Source organism: Cricetulus griseus, chromosome 5, assembly GCF_003668045.3.
Source record: "Cricetulus griseus strain 17A/GY chromosome 5, alternate assembly CriGri-PICRH-1.0, whole genome shotgun sequence".
NCBI lineage: Eukaryota > Metazoa > Chordata > Mammalia > Rodentia > Cricetidae > Cricetulus > Cricetulus griseus.
In genome coordinates, this window is record NC_048598.1 from 150,584,613 (window position 1) to 150,605,938 (window position 21,326).

The 21,326-nt window shown below is 42.4% G+C and overlaps 2 protein-coding genes across 12 annotated transcripts in view; one reads left to right on the top strand and one right to left on the bottom strand.

Annotated features, from left to right (window-relative positions):
- The window catches only part of Ap4s1 (adaptor related protein complex 4 subunit sigma 1), a 38,226-nt gene extending 28,007 nt beyond the window's left edge, over positions 1-10,219 (bottom strand). For 3 of the 6 annotated variants that reach the window (XR_004770347.1, XR_004770348.1, XM_027416305.2), the window contains exon 1: positions 9,899-10,219. The gene's annotated coding sequence lies outside the window, so the exon portion shown is untranslated. The remainder of the gene's footprint in view (positions 1-9,898) is intronic. The other 3 variants (XM_027416303.1, XM_027416304.2, XM_027416302.1) reach the window with 2 other exon arrangements.
- Positions 9,243-21,326, top strand: part of Strn3 (striatin 3) — an 81,085-nt gene continuing 69,001 nt past the window's right edge. For 2 of the 6 annotated variants that reach the window (XM_027416299.2, XM_027416298.2), the window contains exon 1: positions 9,245-9,763. In XM_027416299.2, the coding sequence (XP_027272100.1) occupies positions 9,479-9,763 (285 nt within the window). In that variant the 5' untranslated portion in view covers positions 9,245-9,478. Of the gene's footprint in view, positions 9,764-21,326 lie in introns of all 6 variants that reach the window. The other 4 variants (XM_027416297.2, XM_027416301.2, XM_035445788.1 and 1 more) reach the window with 4 other exon arrangements.

Below are 21,326 nucleotides of genomic sequence, written 5' to 3' on the forward strand. Positions count from 1 at the left end.
AGTCTTTCAAATTGTTATACTTTTCTACAGGATGACCTGATAGAATGCAAAAACAACAAAAACATGACAGTGATTCTCTGCCTTTGGACTCAGACATTCCAGTCTTCTGAATTTATCTAAGCATAATTAACAGTGAAATGAGGGAGAAGTCTTCCTTGTCAATCAAGTGACCAAAACCTGGATGTCTTTTACCATTTAAATCCAACAGTCAACACAGGAATGGCAGGTCATGCCTGTAATCCTAGCACTGGGCAGGCAGAAGCAGGATGGTTTTTTGTCAATCCCAAATCAGCCTGGGTGACATAATGAATTATAGGCAAGCTGGGCCAAAAGAGGGCATCAGATTCCTTGAAGATGGGAGTTACAGTGAGTTATGTGCTGCTCATAATTGGTGCTGGGATCTAACCACTGGTTCATAAGAAAAAGCAGCAAGCATTTGTAATACTAAACCATCTCTTCAGCCCCCACAAGATAAGACAAGGAGAGGTGAACTAATGGGGAGTGGAGTAGATCCTCTCATAAAAACCAAACAGGGCAAGAAAACATCCACTAGCAAGACAAGCCAGATGAAAAGTATGGAAGTGTGGGGTGGGAAGGGGGAGGTTAGTAGGGTACGGATACAGGCAGGACATGTTAAGTGTGCAAGGCTGGCAAATGGAGAGATTCTTTTCTTTTCTTTTTTCTTTCTTTGAGACAGGATTTCTCTGTGTAGCCCTGGCTGCCGTGGAACTCACTCTGTAGACCAGGCTGGCCTCGAACTCACAGAGATCCACCTGCCTCTGCCTCCCGAGTGCTGGGATTAAAGGCGTGTGCCACTAATGCCCGGCCAAAATCTTGATAATTATTAACAAGAGTTCATTTGACATTTTTTCCTCTGGTTTTGTATAAGTGAAAAATTTCAAAATAAAAAGGATAGGGAAGAGTGTAGTCAGTGATAGAATGTATTAGTCAGGGTTCTCTAAAGTCAGAGAGATTACGGAATGAATCTCTCTCTCTCTCTCTCTCTCTCTCTCTCTCTCTCTCCATATATGTGTGTGTGTGTGTGTGTGTGTGTGTGTGTGTGTGTGTGTGTCTATGTGTGTATGGGAATTTATTTGAATGACTTACAGGTTGAAGTCCAACAGTGGCTAGTTATGAATGGAAAGTCCAAGAATTTGGAAGCTGGGTGTCTCAGCTGGTCTGCTGGGATCTTGAAGAAGGAACAGATGGGCTGACAGAAGTGAGGGCAAGCAGGCGACAAACACCCTTCCATCTTCCATTGTCCTTATATAGAATTCCAACAGAAGGTGTGGCCCAGATTAAAGGTGTGCCCTCCAGGGTCAAAGTCTGGATTAAAGGCTTGTGTCATCCAGACTCAAGATCCTAATAAAGGTATATTGTCTTCTTACCTCAAGGTGTGGAGCACAAGTGGGTCCTCCATTTTTGGATTACAGTTCCTTCCAGATATAGTCAAGTTGACAGCAAGGAACAGTCAAAATATAGAGCATGTGCTTTATATCAGGTCGGTTCAATCCCAATACAAACTCCCATTTCCCAAACCATCCACAACCAGACTCCATGCTAGACACAAGCTAAAATATCCAATCATGGGCTGAAGGCCTAGTTCAGTGGCAGACTGTTGGTCTACCTTGCTCAGAAACATGGATTCAATTTTCAGTATTACAAGAACAAAATATTCTTATTGCTACCCTTAACTAAAAGAAACAGAGTTCAATAATCATCGTTTTTAAATGTCTCTAAACAATTTTCCAGTTCCAGCAACTGGGGAGGCTGAAGCAAGAGAATCACAAATTCAAGCCCTGTCCTGGCCACAGAGTCTGAAAGCCAGCCTGGGTAGCTTAGCCAAACACTGTGTCAAAATAAAAAGTAGGGCCAGCAGATGTCCCAGTGGGGAGATTGTACAGCCTGATGACCTGTGTTTGACCTGGATTTCCCATATGATAGGAGAAGATTCCTGTCAGTTATCCTCTGACCTCCCCCCAATACACAAAAAATAATTGTAAAAAAAAGGGCTGGGGAGGAGTGACAGTGCTAACCTAGCGTGTACAAAGCTCTGGGTTCAATTTCTAGTATTGGAAAAGAAAAAAAAAGTTTCATCTTTTTCTGTGGGATAATTGTCATGTACTTTAGGTTGGGCTATTATTAGAAAAACATAAAGTTTATTAAACTATGGTGTTATAAATTTGGGCAATTTAAAATATTTTTAAGGGACGGAAGGTATGGCTTAGTGGTGCGCATTGTATATGTCAGGTCCTGGATTTGATCCAGAAAAGAGAAAAGGAAAAAGAAAGAACAAGGTAAGAGCAAGCAGGGGCAGTCAGTCTTCAAAGGAGAGTAGAGGCCCACACAGAATGCTCAGCATAGGTCTTCTTTGCCAGGCACCATTGTTTTGAACATACACTGATGCTCCACTGAGAGTCAAGCCACATTCTTTTTTTAATTTTTTTTTATTAATTTATTTTTTACATTCCAATCCCAGTTGCCCCTCCCTCCTCTCCTCCCACTCCTCCCCCGTCCATCTGCTCTTTGGAGAGGGTAAGGCCTCCCCTAGGAAGCCTACTAAGTCTGTCCCATTATTTCGTTGAGGCAGGACCAAGGCACCTCTCCATCCCCTACTCCCTTGTGTCTAGGCTGGGCAAGGTATCTCTCCATATAGAATGCAAACCACATTATTTATTTATTTATTTATTTATTTATTTATTTATTTATTTTTGGTTTTTTGAGACAGGGTTTCTCTGTGGTTTTGGAGGCTGTGCTGGAACTAGCTCTTGTAGACTAGGCTGTTCTCGAACTCGCAAAGCTCCTCCTGCCTCTGCCTTCCAAGTGCTGGGATCAAAGATGTGCACCACTACTGCTTGGCACAAGCAACATTTATTTATTATGTATACAGTTCTATCTACATATATCCCTGTAGGTCAGAAGAGGGCATCAGATCTCATTACAGATGGTTATGAGCCACCATGTGATTGCTGGGAATTGAACTCAGGACCTCTGGAAGAGCCGCCAGTGTTCTTAACCTCTGAGCTATCTCTTCAGCCCTCAGAAGCCACATTCTTAAACTTGACAAATTATTGCCTCGGAAAGTCTGGCCAGTTTCCCATTTGGTTATATTTTCCAATCATTCTGCTCTCATGTTTAGAGACCTGGTTGCATATTCTTAGCCAATGTACAGGCTCCAGGCTCTCTCTGTCTCTCTAATTTTGACAACTCTATAAGTTAGCTATTACACAGTATTACCACAGCCTTTTTTCTGATTCATATTACCCAGGAGACAATTGAAGAGTGAAGAGTGAATTTGGACTAGGATCTTATACAGTATCTATCCTGGGTTTCTTAAAGCTTTGGTATCCATTTTCTATAATCTGTAAAGGTCCTTTTCCTTTTAAACACAATATTTTATTTGCCCGACTCAAGTACCTTGAATATACATATACACATATATTTGTAATTTTCACACACTCAAGAAACTTCTATAAGTCAATGTCTGATCTCATTTGGCAGGCTAAGCCTCAGTGAAGGCTAGAGTTGCCTGCCTCCTCTTCTGTTGTCTGTATTATGGGTGGTCTGCTGCTTTGGTTTGAACGTATCAGGTTTGTTTGTTTGTTTGTTTTTCCCCCAGACACAGTTTTCTCTGTGAAGTCTTGGCTGTCCTAGAACTTGCTTTATAGACCAGGTTAGCCTCAAACTCAGAGATCCGCCTGCCTCCTGAGTGCTGGGTTTAAAGGTGTGAGCCACCACTGCCTGGCTTTCGTCAGTTCGTATCAAAGCTTTGGTAGGCAATGATATGTGTTTGTCCTCTTTGGAAATGTAAACACCCTATTTCCCAGAGTAACTGAATCACCTGAAACTACTTAACTATAATTTCAAACATGCTAAGGATTCAGGAACCAGAGACTAATACTGAGCCCAGTCACGGACAGCAGGCAAATAGTGAAGGGAGACTTTATTTCTGTTTCCAAATGCACACACACTCATTGATTCAAAAAGGGTGGGGGCCACTTCCTATTATACAATGGGGCTTGTTAAAGTCACCAAGACCGTGTTGTGGCTTGTTCTCCCAGCCATGAAAATAATGCTTGTCATATCCTTTATGATGAGGAAAACAATGACTAAAATAATATTTATGAACCTGTTTGAATTCTTCAGTGGAAAGATGACAGGTCCGTGGTCATCAAGACATAAAAGTGCTTAGATAATCACAAGACACTACTTAGTTTTCAAAAAGTAAAAACTCTTTATACATCTCATATGGAATTACTGATATTTGAGTATTTTCTATTCCCAACTAGTTTAAAAGCCTGGAATTCTCTGATATAATCTGGCGTGCATAATACATGTAAATTAACTAAGACAAGCCCAGCTGGGCAAAACCGGAATATATGGTTTCAAATATTAGTTGCAGGAAAGAGAATAAAAAGTATCCTGTTGTAGAATATTACTTTAACTATGTAAAGATGTGTTACATTTGTTTATGTTGCATGTGTTTGATTATGTAAAGATGTGTTACTGTTTCAACTTGTCTAATAATAGCTAGGCTTTAGAGACATACCTGGGGCTGACAGAGAGATACGTAGGAGAAATCTAGGCTTGAGATGTAGGAAGCTAGAATGAGGGAGAAAGACAGGGAGATGTCTGGGGTCAGTCAGCCAGGCAGCAGCCAGGCAGACACAGAGTAGGACATACAGAATGAAAGAAAGGTAAAAGCTCCTAGGCAAAACATAGATGAAGAGAAACAGGTTAATTTAAGTTATAAGAGCTAGTGGGACAAGCATAAGATACCACCAAACATTCATAACTAATAAGTTCAAGAAAGCCTGCTATAGTACCCTCAAAACTAAGCTGATTAAACATATAGGTTTTTTTTGTTTTGTTTTTTTGTTTTTTGTTTTTTTTTTTTTAGCAAGGCCTCACTGTGTACTTTAGGCTAGCCTGGAACTCATCATGTAGCTAGGGGTTTAGACTCCTCAGTGAAGAAAGTACAAGAGCTGCTGTATATGGCTTGAATAGGCTTTCTTGATTATCATGAACTGAGCAAGCTAGTGTACTGTGACAATCTCAGCACTTGGGTGGCAGAAACAGAATTACAAGGTTCAGGATCAGCCTAGGTTACAGAGTGAAGCATTATGTTACCTTCAACCTAACCCCAAATCATTCTGAAACTAGGAGACTCTGGGCAGGGAGCAGGGATGAAGAGAATTGGTCAAAGGACAGAACAAATAGGAAGTTTCAAAGTGAGACTGAAGAGAGGAAATGACTCAGCCATAGATCAGAGAGGGAATTCCAGTTAGGTAAGTTGAATTGGGATACTGTAACTTGGGAGAACTCATTATCTAAAGTTCTAGAAACTTTTTTCAGTGTTTTCAGGAGCAGTGGGCAGGAAGCCCAACCCCCCCCCCCCAACAGGGTTTCTCTGTGTAGCTTTGGAGTCTATCCTGGCACTCGCTCTGGAGACCAGGCTGGCTTTGAATTCACAGATATCTGCCTGCCTCTGCCTCCCGAGTGCTGGGATTAAAGGCGTGTGCCACCAAAGCCCGGCTTGGTTGGTTGGTTTCTTAGCCTTGAATAATTTCACTCTGAAGAGAAGAGCTCACTGCAGTGACTGTGGCATGGACCCCTCACAGGGTGAAGGGCCAGAGGACAACTTGGAAGAATCCCTTCTTTCTTTCCACCATGTGGGTGCTGGGAATTGAACTCGTTCCTGAGTCCTGGTGGCAGGACCATCTCATTGGCTTGATAGGCAGAATCTTTAGTAAAATATTTATTTTGGTTTTACTTTATGTGTATGTGCATAGGTGGGTTTATTTATTTTTTAATTTTTTTGTTTGTTTTTCAGACAGTGTTTTACCATGTAGCACTGCCTGGCCTAGAACTCGCTCTGTAGAGCAGGCTGGCCTGAAACTCAGCCATCTGCCTGTCTCTGCTTCCCGAGTGCTGGGATTTAAGGCGTGCGCCACCAACACCCGGCAGGAAGCCCAGTGTTAACAATTTAAAACATCCCAACAGAGAAGAAAGTTTTGCCATTGTATTTTTAATACTTATGCAATTTGAGTCATTTACCCAGCCTGGCTGTGAAGCAAGACTGTAATCTCACTATTTGAAAAACCAAGTCCGTAGGATTTTGAGTTCAAGACTAGGGCTATACAGCAAGACACTGCCAACAAACAAACAGAGGGAGAGGAGTAGTTGAGGAGATTGTTCAGTGGGCAAAGCACTTGTGGGATAGGCATGAGGTCTTGAGTTTGGCTTCCCAGTGCCCACATAAAACTGGAAGTAGTAGTAAATGTCTGTAATCCCAGTGTTCCTACTGCAAGAAGGAAGACGAGACAGGGGAGTATCTGGAAGCGCCATGGCCAGCTAGCCTGTTGAACAAAGTAGCAAAGGAGAGACGGCTCAGTGCTAAGCATACTTGCTCCTGCAGAGGACTAGTGTTTGGTTATCAGCATCCAAGCTCACAACCACACCCCAATTCTAGCTCAAGGGGGATCCAATAGCACCTGTCCTCCTATGCACACACCTTTCCCCATAAAGCATATAATTAAAATTAAGTCAATATATCTCCAACAAGGTAGAAAGCAGGACAAACACCAGAGGTCCGCTGTCCTCCATACATGCACCAAGGCTGTATACACATCACCTCTCTACTCCCCTCAAATTAAAAAAAAAAAAAAAAAAAAAAGAACACTGGTTGTGGTGTGCAATATTAAACCCACCACTTGAAACAAAGGAGAACCAGGAGTTCAATCATCCTCAGCAACACATCTCAAGTTCAAGGTCAGCCTGGGCTATATGAGACCATTTTCAAAAAAACCCCAAACAAACAAAAAAAAATTAAAAACTAAAGTGAAGTGAATATGAAAATATTCATAATAGTTAGGTCTAAATTTAAGTTATTCATCAAACATTGATTGAGGACCAATTCCTGTCCCAACAGTGTGTATGGGTAGAGGTGAAAACAATGAGGACATGGGCTCTGTCCTTGAGCAGCCTACATCCCTCCAAAGCCATGAACTGTTATTAACACTTAGAAAATGATAGTTAATATATAACCAACTGGAATTTGAAAAATTGGAAACACAAAGTTTTAAAAGATCTTTTGGGGAGATTCTTAAACAAAGATATTATGTCAGATTGGTTGGTATTGAGTAATTTACTTAAATCAGGATTGGAAACCCTGTAAGGGCAAAGAGTTGGGGGATACACAACTTGAAGTGGGGTCCATGTATCCCAGGCTGGTGAACTCACTGTGATGATCTTCAATTTCTGACCCTTCTACCGCCGCCTTCCAAATGCTGGGAATACAGATGAGTGCCATCATGAAGCCTATTTGGGCTCTGTTCTAAATTTGAAGATGACTAAAACAGTTAAGCAGAGGGTGACAATCAAATCTGCCTTAGAAGACAACTGGTCAGGCAGCCAGGAGTGGTGTGGAAGAGCAGACATGGGAGGAGACAGGGAGAAGGTTCTAAGAAAGAACCGGATGTCTGGTTAATGAAGGGTACCAGAGGATAGCTGGGCTTTAGGTTTGGAGAGTGTCATCCAGTAAGACAGCAAGAGAGCAACGGAGTTTTCCGCCTTACTGTCAGGTACATCGAGAAACAGAAATGCGTATCTTGGTCTTTTCATACAATCATCACACAAGTGGACCCCAGGCCTTCGAAAGAGCTTCGCAATGTGCACATGAAAGGGTCCTGAGGACACGTATAAGGTATTTCTGAGTTTTTAGGACTGAATGACCAGCTGTATGCTGATGGTTATTAAGTGAAGAAACAGTACTCTAGTCATGTAAAGAAACTGTATTGTTAGCTAAGGCCTCATTTCATACATAAATACGGCAGTAAGAGTAAGTGTGACAGATCCAACCAGTTCTTCATTAATTATAACTATGCAGCAGACATGACAAAGTGTATTACTTTATCTCTGGAATTCCATCCTGAGTTGGCTCCATAGCAAAATATTTTATAGGCTTTCATAATGAAAATAAAACTTTAAAACGCAACCACTTTAATATGCAATTTCCTATATAGCTGTACATACGGCCTCTCTCTTCATCATGCTGTTAAATATTACTTTTGTCTTACTGTGCAAACAAATGGTTATTAGCTCTTTTCTTTTTCTTTTTCTTTTGCTGGCTGTTCTGGAAACCCATCAGTAGACCAGACTGGCCTCATGGGCTGCCATGTCTGGGAGCCAGGTTATCAGTTGTATTAGCTTTAAAAACTTGTGAATTCATAAGGATAATTCCTCTGAAGCCAAGCACAGAAAAACGCACCCCCTACTACTTAAAATCGACCTTTTGTGTGTGTATTATTTCACACACACACCACTTAACGATGAAGATACCGTTGTTGTTGATTTACTTCATTTTAAGTTGTATTCACAATACTCTTATTCTCTGTTTCAATCAGTATTTCTGCCACTAATGACAGTATCTGAGTCCATTCACTTCTAAACATCAGAGTCCATCTATGGGGGTCTTTGAAAGTTATCTTTTCCCGTCCACCCACCATTCTCAGTAATCACTACCTCTTCTATAGTAAAAGAATGAAACAATCTCTTAAACGCCCCAAAACACAACCCATCTCATAAAGACTGAAGACAAGTTACAACAGGCAGCCGGCAGCACTGAAGTGGGACCAAAGAAGCAGGTCGCGGCGGAGCCCAGGAACCAGTGAGAGAGTCGGAAGAAACTGGGGCATTTGCAAAAGGTGAACGTCCCCCTAAATCCTGGAGACTGACTGGTGCTAGGAAACCAGAGGTGAAGTGAGTGACAGGCAGAGGAAGAGAGAGGCTCGACCCTTTGGGTCTGAGCAAAACACGCTGGGAATTCTAGAGAAACGTCAGGCATTCCAGGGAGGTACGAAGCCGGACTCGAACCCAGCTGCTCCTGAGGGCGTCTGCGTTGAAGTTAACAACCCGCAAGCCCGAGCGAGGCCCGCGCGCCCCTCAAAGGCACGGCTACACACCGGGAGTCCACTGGGGCGAAGTAGGAAAGCAGGGGGCGGGCGCCCTGGCGGGGGCGGGGCCCGGGCTTTTCCCCGCCCAAAGAGCGGCGCGTCCTTGCCGCGCCTGCGTAGGGTGAGGCCGGACTCTATTTGGTTATCCGGCGTGCGGCCGCCGAGGCGCTCGCTACCCAGCGTGCCGTGCGGCGGCGGCGGCGGCGGCGGCGGCTGCGGCGGCGGCGGCCCTACGTCTCTCCTCCTCACCCGTCCCTCCCCTCCCTCTCTCCCTCCCTCCCTCCTCCCGCCGCGGCCCCCCTTTCCCCAAAGTGAGTGAGTGAGACGGGCAGATGGAGGAGGGACTGTAATGGCGGCGGCCGGCAGCTCCCTGCTCTGATCCGCGGCGAGCACACGGCGGCGACCCCCCTCCCCGGCCCTCTCCCGGCCGGCCCCCGCCCTGCCGTCGGCGCGGGGCCACCGTCCCGGTCCTCCCCGCAGCTGTCGGTGTCTCGCTCCGCGCCCCGGCCGGGGCCGCACACACAATGGACGAGCTGGCCGGCGGCGGCGGCGGCGGCCAGGGGATGGCGGCCCCTCCCCGGCCGCAGCAGGGACCCGGGGGGAACCTGAGCCTTCCGCCGGGAGCCAACGGAGCGCCGGGCGGCGGGGGTCCGGCGGCGGCCGCTGAGGCGGCGGCTCCCCCGGCAGGCCCCGAGCTGTCCCGGCCGCAGCAGTACACTATCCCGGGGATCCTGCACTACATCCAGCACGAGTGGGCTCGGTTCGAGATGGAGCGGGCGCACTGGGAGGTGGAGCGGGCCGAGCTGCAGGTACCTGGCCGGGGTCGAGTGCGGGCAGGGGCAGGGGCAGGGGCAGGGGCAGGGCAGGGGCAGGGGCAGGGGCGCGGCCCGGGGGTGGGGCCCGGCCGGGCTGGGGCCCGCGCCCTGAGGGCCGAGGGGACCTACCTGAGAGGCTCGCGCTGGCGAGCGGTGACCGCGTCCCCGGCCGGCGCCCCCTCCCCCGCTCCCGCAGCGGCCGGCTCCCTCCTCACAGGCAGCGCGCTGCGGGCATCCTCGGGGCAGCCATTTTGGCTTTTAGCATGGCGTCTGCGGGGCTCCTCCGGTGGCGCCTACTGGGCCTCCGGGCTTGGGCCCAGCGCCTGTGAGCGAGAGTCTGGCGTGGGCCCGCTGGGCACTGAGTTGGCGCTTGTTTGTCGTCCTCTTGAGGTCGAGGCGACGCGGAGAGGGCCCGGGCTGAGTGTCTGGCCTCCTGGCCCCGGCACCCCCTTCCGATGCGGCGTCCTGTCCCCACCCCCGCGCCGCGGTACGCAGTTGCCCCTTGACAGCCACGCCGCTTCGGGCTACTACCTCGCACAATGGCTTGCGGCCCGCCGGCGAAGTTTGCATTCCCACCCCCAACTTTTAAATACCCGGGATGCCGCTCTAGTCACTCGCCTTTCCTTCAGCGCCTAGTGATTCATCATCACCCTTAACTGGATTTTTCTCTTTTGAGTTGGTTTCTCTAGACTTTCCTTCTCACCGACTGCCTGGTTTTTACTCATGCAAAGCAGAGCTAGACTACCTGTACTGTATTTCTGGAATGTCTGCGGAAAGACTTGGTCTTAATTTGAAGGAAAACGTACTTTTTGTTTAGTACAAGCTAAGACGAAGTTGGGTGTCTGCTTAATGTGAACCTCGGAGAGGCTTGAGTTATCCTAACTTTTTGGAAGATAGTAGTTTCTCGGGCTTATGCCTTGAATTTTTAAAATTGCTGCATCTCTTTGAAAGGGTTGAGTTGTAGGTTAGATGTATTTAGTTTTAAGTTCCTTCCCAGGGTATAATTTAAACTTAGGAGAAAAAAAACATGCATCTAAACGTTGCACCTGTTTTTTAGACTTAGGAATTTCGGATGTAAGCAATATTGTCCGGTATTATACACACACATACAATACACCTTTGGTGAATTTAGGAAGAAGTAATGTTGAAAAGGGAAGATTGATTAATGTAGCAAAGGTGTTCTCAAACATGAGTCTTCAGTTTGGTTTTGAACCAGTAAACTTTTTGTTACATTAATTATAAAGAATTTCACTCAAAAATTAAAAATATCTGATGGCATATGTCTCTAGTCCCAGCACTCAGGAGGGAAAGACAGGTGATCTCTGTGAGTTCAGGCCACCCTGGTTTAAAGAGAGTTCCAGGACAACCAGAGCTACATAGAATCTGTCTCAAACAGAAAAGTAAAAGAAACATTAAAAATTAATATTGTTTCGCTGACAGAAGGATTGCAAGACAAGTGATTAAACCAGTGAGTTTTTGTTGTAGGTTTTTTAGTTTTGAGGTAGGGTTCCCCTCTGTGTCCCTGGCTGTCTTGGAACTCAACTCTGTAGACCATGCCTGACTGTGTTCCAAGTGATGGGATTAAAGGTGTGTGCTACCACCCCCAGCTGTGTGTGTTTGTGTTTATTTATTTATTTTTTTGGTTTTTCAAGACAGGGTTTCTCTGCATAGCTTTGAAGGCTATCCTGGCACTCGCTCTAGAGACCAGGCTGGCCTTGAACTCACAGAGATCCACCTGCCTCTGCCTCCCCAGTGCTGTGATCAAAGGCATGAACCACCACTTCTTGGTGTGGTTGTTTTTGAGTCTCTGTATTCTTGGGCGGCCTGGAACTCACTGTGTTGAACAGGCAGGTTTCCCTCTTAGAGATCTATCTGCTTTGCCACTTAAAAGCCGGGATTAAAGGTTTACACCTCACCCAGCAAGCCAGTAAACTTTTATTTTACTTCACAAAGTGGGTTAAGTTAAACTTAAATTTTTTTTTTACATATTTTATTTGACACCTTTAGTTGATTCGGTAGTCTTAAAATTGTGCTTAAGAATACTTTAGTGTTTAGAAAGTTGTGTTTTACAACTTTTAGAAAGCTTGTCAAAATTGAGTGTTTTTTTTTTTTTTTTAATTTGTAGAGTCTACTTTAATATTCTTGGATTTAGAGTTTTGTGGACATACAACTTTCTAGTACGGTGTGATGCCTGCTTAATGTTCCCTGTGGTTAGACTGAGGTTAAAGTATTCATTAAAAAAATGCATTGAGGCTTGTGCTTACTTGATAAACCATCAGTTCCCTATGTGGTGTTTGATCCTTGTACTGTTCATTTCCGTTGATTTTCAAATTAGCAGTTGAATTTGTCACTCAGTCATGGTTAATGTAAATAGCTAGGAAAGCATCTTGTGTCCAAATTAACAAGTTTTACGTTATTGAGATCTATGTTGTCAGTCCCTTTTCTGTTTTACTGTTCCTGTGCTTTACAGCAACTGAAAAGGACTTTAAGGATTCTGTCGCTTGGCTTCTTTCAGATAAGCTGTTATATGATAGCTCTGATAGTCTTTGTTTACTTGTTTTTTTTTTCTTTTTAAAATATTACGTTTAAGTGTGTGTAGGTGTGTGAGATAATAAGTGTGCACACAGGTGCAGTCACCCCCAAAGGCCAGAGATAATGAATTCTCCTGGAGTTGGAGTTGCAGGTGTTATCCTCCCTGTTGTTCTGGGACTCCCAGGTACCCTTGAAGAAGTGCTTTTTCTCCAGCCTGTTTACTGTTTTAAAGAATGTTATATATATCTTTAAATTGTTATATTGGGTTAATTAGTTAATAGCATTTCAGATTTGTTTCTGTAATATTGAATATACTTTAAGTGCTTTCAGTCATTTGGGGGGTGGAATGAGGCAGTGTAGGAAAAGCTGTCTGGAACTTGGTAGGTGGCTCACTGGCCTTGAATGCTATTAGTCTTTAATTAAGACTGCTTGTGAAGTGTTTACTTAGTTTTGCATTGAATGTATGTCTAAAAATGTATGTGCTGTATTTAAGCTATAAATTTAAAACAAGACTTTTATCATTTTTTTCATGGTTCTAGTAGTATGTAGTTCTATGTAGTGCACTAATCATCTATACATTATTTTTTGAAACAGTATCTTGTAGTGTTGCTCAGACTGGACTTTAACTCCTGGGTTTAAGTGATTCCCTGTCTAATCCTCCTGGGTAGCTGGGACTAACATGTGAACACACATTTTTGGCTGTGCTGGAGAACCCTGAGCCTTGTGCATGCTATTTAATGTAGACTACTTGTGGGAATCAGTTTTCACTTTCCACTGTTTGGTTGCCAGGCTTGTCAGCAAGCTCCTTTACCAGCTTAGCCATCTTACTAGCCCTACAGATTTTCTTTATTTTCTCCCACCTAGCCGTTATCCTCAGTCTGTAGTCTTGCCTCTTATGAACATTGTAGAACACAGGTTGAGTTTTTTGGTTTTTTGTTTGTTTGGTTCATGATTGACCTTCAAATTTCCAAATCCTGTGGTTTTATACATTGTATTAGGCTTAAGCCACAGTTTCTGTTATTAACTATTTCTTCCCTGAATCTTTTCCTTTAGGGCTAGTGATGTTGGGGCACCTCTTTGATCCTAGAACTGGGAAGGCAAAGACAGGTGGACATCGCTTGAGTTCCAGTCCATCCAAGGCTATATAGTGAGACACTCTATTTGAGACTTTTCTTTGGCTTACATTCTATCATTCCTTATTTCTCTTTTACCTACTTCATCACCTCTGTTCAATTTTGAGACATGGTCTTGCTATGTATCTCTGGTTGGTATTGTGCTCAACTCTAGCTCAGAGCAGCCTCAACTAATGGCATTCTTCTTGCTTTGCCTTTTCCACTAAAAGGAATAGTGTAGGGCACCACCAAGCCCAGACCACTTTTTGTAGTATTTCCTTTTATTTGTCTCTAGTTGTAATCCGACAACTGTTTGTCATCCCCCCACTCCAATTCCCCTGCTCAGACAGGGTTTCTCTGTGGCTTTGGAGGCTGTCCTGGAATTAGCTCTTGGAGACCAGGCTGGTCTCAAACTCACAGAGATCTGCCTGCCTCTGCCTCCCAAGTGCAGGAGGCGTGTGCCATCACTGCCCGACTTCACTGTATTATTTTACCAACAATTTTTTTATTACATTTTTATTATTTTGTGTGTGCCTGTGTGTATTCGGGCATGGGCATAGGTATAACATGTGTTTGGAGGTCAGAGGACCATGCAAGTCCATGGATTGAACTTAGGTCTGCAGGCATGGGAGCAGATAGATGCCTTTGTCCTCTGAGCCATCTCTGGGGCTGTCATCCAATTTTTAAACTACTGTATTTACCCATTTAATTCAGAAAACTTCATAGTGAGGTTTAAGTAATATGCTCAAATATGTAACTGGAGGCAGCAGAAAGCTGAGTTGGGATTTAAACCCGAGGACATGCTTTTAACTTCAGATTTTCCAGACTTTATTTGTAAATTTCCTCTTTAACATTTCTATCTCAAATTTAACTGTTCATCTATTCAGCTGATTTTTGTATCCCAATTCTCCCTGCAAACCGTGGCTACTCTTGGCCACTAAGTCCGAGTATTGGGCAAAAGCCTGGAGATTTGGATGAACAAGACTCCTGGTCCTTTTCTGAGAGAATGTCTCTCACCTTTATTGTGGAGCAGCTTTATATACAAACTTATAAAAACCCCAGGTCAAAGGGTTCACAACAGGATACTGATCCCAGTGGGGTGAGGTCAGGAAAACAGGAGGTACCTGTGGTTATGCTGGAAAACAACTCTTAGGACAGGCGACGGATATACTGATCTCTCTGCTATTGGAACAGCTCTAAGATTGGATAGAAACAAACTTAAAAAGTTAATAGATGCCTTTTACCCACTCAAACACAAAACAAAAAGTCATCTTTAACTGACTTGTGCACACTGCACATTCCATACTTGGGTTCAATGCAGATATATATGTTGCCTTTAAAATTTTATGTACTTTTAGAAAAATAGGACCAGACACCAATAAAGCTTAGGTGACTCAGTCTCTCAGAATGCCTCTGTCAAAGTTTCCTTGAAATTCTTCACTCAGAGCAATTTGCAAAGCTGCTAACTGAGATGGTCTAGCCTCATGCACTACTGTAGCAAGGACTTTGGATAAGCCCTGAACTTTCCCATCATACAGAGACTAAACAAAAAATAATACAGTTAGCTCTCCCAGGACTTGACCATTATCCCAGTTTTCTCAGAGTCCCCCAAAGATGTTGTTGCGCCCAGACAACAGGAAGCAATCTAGAGAACATAAAACATCCATATTCCTCAGAAGTGGGGTGGGTGTTTTTAGGTCATTTGGTGGGTTATGGATGTTTGTCATTGTTTAGGGGGTGGTTACAAGTTGTTGTTGGTCATGGTCAGGAAAAAAGTTGAGCAAAGGAAATTAGATTCAGGGACCTCATTCTGAAAAAAAAAAAAAAGATACAGAAATGATATCATAAAAGGATATTGCATATACCTTCAAACTAAAAAACAAAACAACTACTAGTCTCATAGTTTATGTTGGTATAGATATGGATTTTTATAAATTGATAGAAATTTAAGGTTATTTTTGTTATACTGTATATATGTTTCTTTTTTTTCTCTTGAGACAGGGTCTGTGGCTTTGTAGAGCAGGCTGGCCTCCAACTCTCAGAGATCCTCCTGTCTCTGCCTCCTGAGTGCTGGGATTAAAGGGGTGTGCCACCACCGCCCAGCCTATGTTTCTATTCTTGTTTAAGGTATATTCTGCATATACCTATGCAGCTCATTTAACAATGTAATGTAAACTTTTAGTCCTTTAAAGCTATTTTAATCCATTTAGCATAATCTAAAAAAATGCAGGTTAAAAGTCATCCAAAACAATTAAACTTGTCATATTAGATATGTTTTCAAGGTTAAATAGAGGTATATTTTATTTATTGTTTTAAAGATTTTTATTTATTTATTATGTATACAACATTCTGCTTCCATGTATATCTGCACACCAGAAGAGGGCACCAGATCTCATAGTGGATGGTTGTGAGCCACCATGTGGTTGCTGGGAATTGAACTCAGGACCTCTGGAAGAACAGCCAGTGCTCTTAACCTCTGAGCCAAATCTCCAGCCCTAGAGATATATTTTAAATAGCTGGTCTCCAAACACTTTAAAGACCTACAGAATATGGCATTTAAAATGTCTTAATAACATAGGACTTTAAAAAATTTTTTTTAAAGATTTTATTTATTAAGTATACAGTCTTCTGCCTGCATGTGCCCTGCAGGCCAGAACAGGCAGAAGAAGGCACCAGATCTCATTCAAGGTGGTTGTGAGGAATTGAAGTCAGGACCTCTGGAAGAGCAGTCAGTGCTCTTAACCTCTGAGCCATCTCTCCAGCCCCCTTAATAACATAGGACTTTTTCATGGCAGTGAGACTTGTCTGCTCCTGGCAGCACCAATTTACTTCAAAAAAGAATGAAGGGCATCGAAGAACCTCCATATGGAGTTTGTTTTCCATGTGATAAAATGAACCATATGGGCAGGAAACTGCCCTTTTCTTGAATGCTGACAGTATGCTTTCCAAACTGGATAAGCAGGACACAAAAGAGGACAACTGCCTAACTTTGCTAAGACAAAGTAGGACAGTCCTTCAAAATTCCTGCTTCACAGAAAAGTCTGTCAGATATTTTCAGCCTGAAAGTTTTCATCATTCTAAATGGATCCCAGCAGTTAGTTCCGATTTCATCCTCCCTTTGGTAACTACTGATGAGCTTTCTGTGTGATCTGCCTGTTTTGATTTGGACATTTCTTTTCTTTGAAACAGGGTCTCTATGCATAGACCCGGCTGTCCTGGAACTCTCTGTGTAGCTCAGCCTGGCGTCAAACTCAGAGATATGCATGTCTCTGCCTCTGGAGTGCTGGGTTAAAGGTGAACACCCTGGTTTATTGTGGACATTTCTTTTTTCTTTTCTTTTTGGTTTTTTTGAGACAGGGTTTCTCTGTGGCTTTGGAGGCTTACCTGGAACTAGCTCTTGTAGACCAGGCTGGCTTCAAACTCACAGAGATCTGTATTTTGGGCATTTCTTATACATGGAATGATATAATATATGGCTATATTTATTTAGGACAAGGTGTTCAAGGTTCATTCATGTATCATACAATATTAATCTCTTTTGGTAACCGTTGCTATCATAGACAACGATTACGTGATTTAAGGATGTTTGTAAAATGCTTAATTGTAAGAATGAGATTTTTTTTTTTGTGGCTTCCAGATTTAATCTCATCATTAGATGTCACTTATGAGATACAGTCTCAGGTTCCATTCCTGGCTGTTATGATTTGGTAGTTTCAGATAGAATCTATATTTTTGTGTTTTAGTGTGTGTGTGTGTTCTGTGAGTGTTCCATGGTTCATGTGTCTAGGCCATAGAAGAACTTTTGGCTAGATGTCCAACTCAGGTTAATAGGTTTGGTGGAAAGCTCAATTATGTGCCAATTACCATCAGTCTGAAATTGATATTTTGAAAAATCTTCATTTGATAATTGTGCTTTACAAATGTGTATGCAGTTAAAGTCTTTTTAATGTTTGTTGGTTTTTTTTGCCCATGTCTTCAGTCTCTTTTAACTTCCTTTCTCCTAATGGCATTTTAAGATTTAACCAACATATTCCTTCTCTGGAATTTCAGTGACTTGCCCTGCACAAATTTAGTATTACCCCCCACCCCCACCCTCTTCGTTTTTCCAGGCAGGTTTTTCTGTGCTGCCCTGTCTGTCCTGGAACTTGATCTTGGCCTTAAAGGTGTGAACCACCACGGCTCAGCTCGTTTAACTCCTCTTGTTATTCCTTTCTGGAACTTGATAGAATTTGTAGTTTTATGTTTGTTGTCCTTTTCCTCTAGTAGTTTGGTTATAAGTTCTTTGAAAGGATCAGGTGTTTTATTTCACTTGTATATCCACTGTGAAAGGAAGAAGCTAGCACATTATAGGCGTTTGCTAAATAATTGTTAAATGAGTAGGGTTGCTGAGAGCCTCTCATTTCATTAAACAGTAATTTTGGTGTTGTTTACTAGGGGGAAGTCCCACAGGATGGAGATAACTTAGCAGTTGTAGTGATAGTAGTAGTGTAGGATGACACCAATCTTCCTTATTTAAAATAATGTATGTCTCCTTTTCTTTCTGAGAAATGGAGTGTCAGAGAAATCTCAGTTATAATTGAATGAGTCTGTTAGGTTTAACACAAGATCTTCCCCTCCTTCCTTCAAAATGAGTAACTCTTTCGGATGCGTAATGAGTAGCAGGTAGTGCTTAGCTCAATTGAAAATATTCCATGTTATGTGCTTTAAATCTCAGGGCAGAGGCAGGTGGATCTCTGAGTTTGAGGACAGACTGGCCTACAGAGGAAGGTACAGGACAGTCAGGGCTACACAGAGAAACCTTGTCTTGAAAACAAACAAACAAACAAACAAAAAAAGTACATGGAAAAAGCTGGGGCTGTAGCTCAGTAGTAGAGCCCTAGCCTAGTATTTGGGAGGTTTTAGATTCAATAGGTACTATTGAATGTACATACTATTGAATGTACCCTTTGCAAGAAAAGGTACATTCAGGAAAATACAAATTAAAATACTTTGTAATTTTGAGGATGGGATATAGCTGAGTTAGTGAAGTACTTTCTATCATTTGCAAAGTCCTGGACTCAGTCTCCACTACTTCATAAACTGGGTGTGATGCCAAACAGACCTATAATTTTAACACCAGATATATTGTGGTAGGAGATTTAGCTACATAATACATGAAACGCTGTCTCAAAAAAAAAAAGAAAATTAAAAAAGCAACTGTTTTGGATGATGTTGTTGGCAAACTCCCTTTTCCTTACTCACTAAAAATGGCCCAGCAAACACAATGAAATAGATAATTCTTTATACCACCATTAATTTGTATTATTATTTTTTTCTTTCCTTATTTTCTGGAACTCTTCTCTGTAGACCAAGCTGCCCTCCAGAGATCCACTTGCCTCTGCCTCCTGAATGTTGGGATTAAAGGCGAGCACCATCACCACCTGGCCTATCTTCTCTTCTGTGTAGCCCAGATTAGCCTGGAAGTCCTTATGTAGCCCAAGATGCATTTGAATTTAATCTGTAGCCTAGGATACCCTTGAGCTCATGGCAGTCCTCTTGCTTCAGGTTTCCTGAGTGCTAGGATTAAAGGTGTGAGTCACCATTTTGGCATGTACAAATAATTTCCTTGATGGTTGTCCTGGAGATTACATTAATACTTTAATTTACAACACTCTAGCTTCAAGTAGTACTGGTTTAATTAAAATTGAGTATAAAATGTTCCATCTTTATTTCCTTCTTTCTTTGTAATTTCTCCAGTAATTTTACATATGTTCAGAGTGTGTCCAACCAACATAGATTTCTAATTTTTGTTTAACGAACTTGCTTCTTAAATCATGAAAAAAGCAGCTCAACTGTTTTCACTAATTTTTGAAATAGGGGGCTCACTAAATTGCTCAGACTGACCTTGAATTTAACTTAGTAACTTGGTTTAACTTAGATTCACCATCATCCCTTTTCCCCTACAAGTATTCAGATTGCAGATATGTACCAGTACACTCAGCTTCTCTTTCATATATACCAACCAGTGTTGAGAGTCTTAAACTTAGCTTTCTTTTCTTTCTTTTTTTTCTGAGATAGGGTTTCTCTGAGTAACATCCCTGGCTGTCCTAGAAATCTTTGTAGACCAGGCTGGCCTCAAACTCACAGAGATCTTCCTGCCTCTGCCTTCCAAGTGCTGGGATTAAAGGCGTGTAACCACCACTGCTTGGCCCAAGTGTGTGTGTGTGTGTGAGTGTGTGTGTACACAAAATGTGTGTATAGGTTAGAGGCTAAATTTATGGAATCTGTTTTCTTATTCTATATTGATGTGGGTTCTGAGAGGTGAAAAGTGCTTACCTTTATTTACTTAGCTGTCTCCCCAGCCCTTAACAGTCTTCTTTATTTTCCTATAAAACTAGGGCTTGAATCTGCTCTGGGCAAGCAAACAGTTTTGTTTTGTTTTGTTTTTTTTTTTCCTCCAGCTCTTTGAATTCATCATACTTTCTTCATTGTTTCTAGTGGGAATTCAGCTGTGATGGGTCACTTTTCTTTGGATGTTTTCATAATTTCTCTTTTTCACAAATTTTTGACAGTTTGTTTATGGTGGGACATGTTGTTAATCTGAGTTTACTTGTAATTCACTGAACAATTGTTTTTCATCACATTGAGAAGAGTTTCTGACTTTTAAAAAATCATTACTTTGCTGTATCTCTTCTGTATTCTCATTTATTGGCTTATTTAGTTGTGTTCCACAGATTTCTGTGGGTTAATTTTTCTTCATTTCAAATTGTTTGGTTCTTTTGTCTGCTTATATCTGCTCTTGAGTCAGTTTGAATGTTTCATTTCTGTCACTTTTCCTGTTTCTTCTTTTCTGAAGACTGTGTCATATATCATAGGCTGCCCTGGAGCCCACTTGCTTTCTGTTTGTGTGGATATTGAGATTTAGCTTCAGTGAGCGTTCGGGTTTTTCTCAGGTCTTTCTTGCCCAAGTACTATATGTTCCAGTATTTCAGAATCTCTATACCTATCTCATTGCTTTAAGCTTTTTAGTGGTTTGTCCCAAATATCTATGATTTCAAGTAGGTAAGATGTCCAACAATTGTCTGATTCTAGCTGGGCGTTGGTGGCGCACACCTTTAATCCCAGCACTCGGGAGGCAGAGGCAGGTGGATCTTGGTGAGTTCCAGTGCCAGGATAGGCTCCAAAGCTACACAGAGAAACCCTGTCTCAAAAAAACAAAACAAAACAAAAAACAAAAACAAAAACCAAAAAATTGTCTGATTCTTCAAACACCCCCCAACCCCCCCCCCCATCCCAAACAAACAAGCAAGCAAGCAAGCAAACAGAACTTATTTGCTTTGGACAAATTCAGCATCCACATAATGATTCTGGTAGAGTTTTCAGGGTGCACCAGGCATGTCAAATAGTGACAGGACTTTGGGAATGAGACTTCAAAGTTGAACTGGGTAGCTTCCTGAGTGTGCCCCCCTGGTTCTGGCAAAGGTACTTTGAAGGGGATACAGGCCTCTTTTGCCCCATCTACTAGCTTCTGGTTTTCACTGTGATTGTGGGTTATTGGTTTTCATAGCTTTTGTAGAGTGTCATTAAGTTGTTTTATTTATCAACATCGAGCCCCACGTGTTACTTAAACACTCATGGATTGCTTCAGTGCTTTGGTTAATTCCTATAGTACAGGAGTAGTTCAGTTTTATTCTTGTATTAGTGTTCTTACTGCTTGTACTGAATTTCAGTTTTTTAACTCAACAATTTCTACTGACATTCATTCTGTGTTATTGTGAAACTAGGATCTGTAGTAATACCAGTGATTTAAGAGTTTCTTCTCTGAGCTTAGAGGACTAAAAAGAACATAGTTTTTTTTTTTTTTTTTTTTTTTTTTTTTTTTTTTTTTTTGATGAAATGGTGGTTCATAAGGCCACACAAGATAGAGGAGAGGC